At 49.1% G+C, this 6,356-nt stretch overlaps 1 protein-coding gene across 1 annotated transcript in view; it reads left to right on the top strand.

The window, feature by feature from the left end:
* Window positions 1-6,356, top strand: part of SNX19 (sorting nexin 19) — a gene marked incomplete at its 5' end in the record, with an annotated part of 19,540 nt that overhangs the window by 11,810 nt on the left and 1,374 nt on the right. The window contains one exon of the mRNA XM_010148576.1: window positions 5,868-6,052. Within this exon, the coding sequence (XP_010146878.1) occupies window positions 5,868-6,052 (185 nt within the window). The remainder of the gene's footprint in view (window positions 1-5,867; window positions 6,053-6,356) is intronic.

A 6,356-nucleotide genomic window follows, 5' to 3' on the forward strand; every position in this document is an offset into this window, starting at 1 on the left:
TGCGGGGCTGCATGTGTCTTCGTGTGTGTATGTAAAGTAAATAAAAATCGGCTTGGAAAGGGGCCTCGATTCAGTTGTCTCCAAGCACCTGGAAATTTTGGATCTGGCTTTGAATCTCTGTCCCAAACAAAGTTTTGGGTTGGTTTTTTTTTCCCCTCTTCTAGAAGCAGCATTCTTCCAAAACCAGCCACTAGAATGAAGCAAGCGCTCTGTGCTTTGATAACAATTACAACATTATTTTAACTGTATCTCACTGTTTTTTCCCTTTTGATTCCATTTCAGCAATTAGATGCTTGCCAACTCTTTAAACTTTCCCTAGATTGAAAAGTAAAACCCAAAATACCACAACTTCCTGTTCCAAATAGAAGAGACAAAGAAGAAAAGGATTGAGAGGAAATAATGTCTCCTTGCTGGTTTTAGTTTTCCCTGGCTTGTGGAGGGTTAATGGTGGTTTTATGTATTTTGATCCTGAAGTGGGCTAATGAAGCAATGTGCTTGGAGCAGGACCTGGCTGAGACAGCCTGGCCTCTCCCTGGGGCACTGCTGAGAGCTTTGTTCCAAATAGAAGAGACAAAGAAGAAAAGGATTGAGAGGAAATAATGTCTCCTTGCTGGTTTTAGTTTTCCCTGGCTTGTGGAGGGTTAATGGTGGTTTTATGTATTTTGATCCTGAAGTGGGCTAATGAAGCAATGTGCTTGGAGCAGGACCTGGCTGAGACAGCCTGGCCTCTCCCTGGGGCACTGCTGAGAGCTTAATTGGCTCAATAAATACTTGATGAAGATGTTATCGAAAGCCGGGATGCTTTGTTAAAAATCAAGGGGATTTTGGGACTTTTTTTTTTTACATCACATAGCTTTCTTCCCCTTTTCTGAGCCTCACGATGTCGCGGGGAGCTCTGACTTGAGAAAAGCTAAAAAACAGAGCAGCTCGGTTAATTCACCAGGAGGAGAGGATGTTGGAGTTGGAGCTCTGTGTGTTTCCATGGATTCTTTTTGCAGCAGGTGTGTTTTGGAGGGAGCAGGACTTAGTGTTGCAGAGCTGTGCCCCAAATCCCAGCTCCGGGCTATGGTTTCATGCCTACAGGTAGTCGGGGATGATCTCTCTGCCCCACAGCACAATGTCCTGCAAACCCACTTCTCTCAGGGCTTCTGCCAGCTCCACTTCTTACTGGGCCCAAAAAATCCCAATTCCCTGCACTGGGAAGCCTTTGGCGTGGGTAATTCTAACCAAGACACATCGGTTGCAAATGCTACCTTGCAGCTTGATTTCTCTCTTGCCCTGGGTGTGACTGCCCTCAGCAAAGCTGTGCCGGGGAGGTGCAAGGCTGGCAAGACACTCTGTTCGAGAGGAAGGCACTCGGCCACGGGGACTGCTGCCTGGCTGGTCAAACACTTCATTACCGTACGCTGGGGCAGGGGTACGGGACGTATTGTTCATAGCATATACAACTGTAAACGTTTTACAGGGCAGCAGGAGAACATTTCCAGTAAGGAGAGAAGGATAGTTTACTTTTTACGTGTGTGTCTTTGGCCAGAAGTTTAAAAGGACTTGAGATGCATCGTATTCTTTGATTTATGGAGGGTTTTGTTGAATTTTCTTTCCTGTTTCCTTCCTCTGCGAAGGGTTTGCTGATGGCCTGGACAAGCGTGGCCGACCCTGAAGGTGTTCGAGCCCAGCGTGCCAGCGGTCGGCTGCACGCATTGCTGCTGGCGGCTGCCTGGAGAAGGTGGACGTGGGCTCAAGGAGCAGGTGCTAAAAGCCGAGCCTGGGGGCAAAAACTCTCCATTTGTGTTTTTTCCATTCTAACTGCGCCCGCTGCAGCTGTTTCTTTGGTTTTACAAGCTTCACTCAGGAAAGTTTTACAGTCAGAGCGCTGAAATGTTGCTCTTCCTGAACCCTCGAGTTAAGGGTATGCTTGTGTTTGAGGCACAATTTGGGGAAGAATCTGGGGGACAAGTACTGCGAAGGGAGGGATGGTCTGGTGATGTAAGTACCAGCCTTTCTTGATTTCATAAGTCAGATGCTTGAATGCCTTGTGCATTTCCAGATGTTGCTTTTTTTCTGAAATCCTTTTCACTACCTCAGTCTCACGGGCCTTTTTTGAGCTTCTGGTTAGCCACACTGTGTTAACTGACCTCAGGGAAGCGGAGGCCTTGTTCTGGGGCAGAAAGTAGTAGAAATTGGACTGGACTTGCTACTGTTATGTACAGCTCAGGTGTATTTATAGAGCCATTTGTATTTATAAAGCTAAAGCAGACTAGTAGAGGCTTTCTTGTCTTTGTCGTCTTCTTAATGTGGCCTCTTTATCTTCCAGACTAAGCAGATCCAACCTGTCCAACCTTTCCTTGCTGAGCTGAGCTCTGCCTGCAGGTAAACCCTTCAGGTAGTCCACATCCCTGTAAGCGAGTGCATCCAGCTTGCAGGATCCAGGTAAAACCAAGTCCATCCACTGTGTTTTGCCAATTCCTGACTCTTAGTCTCCATCTTAGCAGCCCTTCCAGCATCTGGGTGCCAGAGGAGGGCTAAGGTATGTACCCCCCAAGCCTTGTTTCTCATTCCCAGGGCATTTCTGCCGTTCCTATCTTAATGGGTCCCTTCAGCTGACCTTGGAGTTCCAGCTTAAGCTGTGGCATTAAATCAGCTCTTTTTTAGCAGCCATTTCATTCCTCCATCAGCAGCTATTTCAGACAGAGGACCCTTACAGCATGGGCAAGTTATGCACCTCCAGACTAACGTCCAGTACGTCGTAGCCTTTGCAGTCTGTCTCTTTGCGTTGGGCATTATCGAAGCATTTGGACATCTGAACCCAGGAGGTCACTTTCTATCTATTTCTGGTTTCAGCTGAAGCGTAAGGAGATGGTTCAGTGATGGGTTTGTTTTTCTTTCTTATTAAGGCTATTTCTTCATGAAATAGCAGAATGGAAATAGTAACTCATCAGCCATCCAGAAAAAAAAAAAAAAAGATAGGTCTATTTGTGTTTCTTGCTGGAGTTATTTCTACCTGGGAGAAGACGTGTATGTGTTTTTGATGTGGCACATGGATCTCAAATGCTTAGTCCTTTAATAGTATGAAAAATCATCTGTGAGCTGCTGGCGAAGGTCAGCTTTGGACCAGTGCATATTCCGAGTTCCTGTGTGAGAAGTGTGAGCTGCTCATCCCGATCCTGGTGCAGCAAGCCTGCCTGATGGAAAGGTCAGTTTGCCATCGAAATCTGGGTTTTACTCAGGTAGGATTTTTCAATCAGGCTTGGTGTGACCCTCCTGGAGTTACAACTGCAGCTGTGAGAGCTGCGGACTTACTCCACTCCTCACCATTAACTGACCGGCAGGTTACTCTGGTTTCATGTTTTCTTTCGGTGTATCTGAGGGCATCAGCTGCTCTCCCCGTGAGGATGCTGAGCCACATGGACCAGTCTCCACACTTCCTCTCTTCCCAGAGCTTTTGGGATGGGTCCCCACACTGATAGACTGGCAAAAGGGAATCCAGAGCACAGTGGCTTTAGTCTTCCATTTGCACCCAGCTTTGGTTTCACTTTCTTCTTTCTTGTCCCCTTTCCTGTCTAGTTCCTTCTATTTTTGTACACTCTGTGGATTTGGGTGCCTCTTCCCATTTTCCTAGTAGTGAGTATCCCTGTCTGAGCACCCTGCAATGGGGCATGTTGGCTGCTTCTCAGGAGCTCGTAGGGATGAAGTTGGCCTCTTCTGAGGAGCTTCCAGGAAGCTGTAGCAAGCGTCAGCGCACCAACGGAGCCGTTCCCACACCCTGCCCTTTGCATCCCAAAGTGGAAGGTGATGAGCTGCCAGGCTCAGTTAAAAAAAATCCATTGACGGTCTTCTGCAACTTTAGGAAAGCAGGTTATATAAGAGAACATGTTAATGAAAAACCATGTTAATGAAAGCTCTTTCCTCTAGAGGAGCCCCAGTTTAACACTGATTTGGTTGGGGATGGCTGGAGGGTTTAACTTGATCCAGGGTGTTAAACTCTGCTGATGGCTGCAGATAAAAACCCTTTTAAGCACTTGTATTTCAGACAAAGCCTTTTCCCAGGCAAGGCTGTGCTGTGACATTTTGTTCTCTAAACCAGGTAGATGCTACACTTTGGATCTCCGGAACTACCTTGTAGCAACACGGATACTTGAGGTCCCTGGCAAGGCTGAGCGTAAAGGCTGTGTCTCCCCATTTCCAGTGCTGTTACTGGGATCACCAGGAGTATTGCCCATGCTCCAGTAAGACCTTGCCCTGAGACATAACAGGCCTTGTTGCTGCACCAAGGCTCGTGTTCAGGGGGTTTGTAATGGCCTTTGCTTTTTCAGCTGGTGTTTCCTAGGCGTGCATTCAAAGGCCTGCAGCTAAGCATCTTGCTTCGTGCTGAAGAAGGGAGCATCATCTTGCAGCCCTGGTCCCGATGACGGCTACCTGCTGTTCCTTTGCCCCTGGTCACCTTTTAGGTGTTGCTATTCCCGGCTCTCTTTTCACATTGTCCTGGTTGTGTGAGGAAAGACACCCTTGGCCCGAATGCCTCGCCTGAGAAGAATGCAGACAGTCTGGCAGAGCGCAGGTTAAATAAAGTTTGCCTTGGCAGGGCCCATGCTCTTGGATGTACTATGAGCTGCCGGGGCGTAGTGGTGACGGAATTGCAAGCACGAACACCAGCTGCCAAGAGGAACGGGTCTCCTGGCCCTGCTTGCGGACTCCTCTCCTCTGGGACTCTGGAAGTACTGGCAAAATTGCAGGCCTTCTCCCTACCCCAACGCTGGCCCGATGCTCCCTTCTTTCCTCCAGAGCCTTCTGCTGATGAGGACAGCATCAGTGGGCCATTGCCGAGCCCTGCTTTTGCTAAATTTTATGGGGACCCTCCTGTTGAGCTCTGTGGCACCCGGGAATCATCCACTGGCCTCTCCTTATTCCAGAGAGGGAAGATTTTTAGGCAGCAGCGCATTTTGACTGAAGGCCGTGGCCTTTGCTATCGCACGGGGAAGTGATTTCGCGTCTGGGAAAAAGGTCTGCGTGATTGATTTAGAAACTTCCCCTGGCGAGCGCTTGGGTGGTGTGGACACATCTCCCCCACACAGGCTGCAAATGCCTCCACGCCCTTATGTGGAGCAGCATTCCTGTGGCCTTGGGATTTGCAGGTTCCTGTATAAAGGGCACGGTCTTGGCCCAGAAGGAGGGCTGACCAGCAGTTTTGTTGGCAGGTACCTGACTTTCCTTTTAATAGATGTGCAGCGCAGGGTTTTGGATGGGGAGGCAATGATTTCATTGCTTGCCACCGGTGGACGGAGCAGGGGCGGGAAGCAGGGGGGTGAGAGGAACAAACGCAGCAGGATATTTGGGTCTTGCCATCCTGGGTGTGTGTGTTTTGGTCCTGAGGTGAGACACCCTTGACTCTTTGGGTAGCAGAGGGGCTGATGAGGGGCGCACTGCTTGCCAGAACATGCTCCTGTCCTTCCAGCTGGTCGCAGGGGGTGTTTTAGAGTTAAAACATCAGTTTTATTGGTTCTTCCAGCTCTGTCTCAGCTTGTGAGTGGACCTAGCTTAGGAGGTTAAGGCCAGTCATGTCCCTTAGCTGTGTTCCCTTTAGGGACCCATTACTCGTTTCATTTCCTGCAATGGAGCTTTTCATGACTTTTCCTCTGTGACTTACATATGTGTTTCTCTAAAATAGGGAATGTAGACCTATTTCTGATTCATAGGGAAACTCAGCTAATTGATACTTGTGAAAACACTTAATTACAGACTTGGGAACTTCATGTGTACTCACCCAGCAAGCTGATCTTTCCCTCCAGGGTCTCTGATGGGCAGAAAGCTCCTGACTTGGTATGGAGCCTGACTTTTCCTGACCTTTCCCTCCCTCCCTGTGCCCACAGGTGGCTGGAAGTCCAAGTGGTTAACCTGACCTGCACCCAGCGCTGGGTCCAGTACCTCCAGTTGCTGCAGGAATCCATCTGGCCTGGAGGAGTTTTACCAGCAGTGCCTAAACCAGCCAGGACAGAGGAACAGAAGAAAGCAGCAGCAGAGCAGGCCCTGCAGAGCCTGATGGGGATCTTGCCTAGTAAGTGTGCCCCAGAGCCCTTGAGAAAGGAGTGGTGGGGGAGGCTGAGGAACCCTCCAGTGCACTGGCATCTCTGGAAATGTGGTTAAATGCAGAGATGGAGCCTCCTCATGCCAAGGCACTGAGGAACGTTCATGACCTTTGAGGTTTGAATGGTTTCCTGCAAGCGAAAACCACAGTTTCTCTGTTCTGGATAGTGTGCACAAGCATTTGGGAAGCAGCACAAGGAAAGGACACGCATTTTGGTGGTTCCCAGATGTTAGAGTGACCACATGCTCTGTGCTTGGTGGTGCGGTTCCTGCTG

This window comes from Eurypyga helias, unplaced genomic scaffold (genome assembly GCF_000690775.1).
Source record: "Eurypyga helias isolate BGI_N326 unplaced genomic scaffold, ASM69077v1 scaffold21763, whole genome shotgun sequence".
Taxonomy (NCBI): Eukaryota; Metazoa; Chordata; class Aves; order Eurypygiformes; family Eurypygidae; genus Eurypyga; species Eurypyga helias.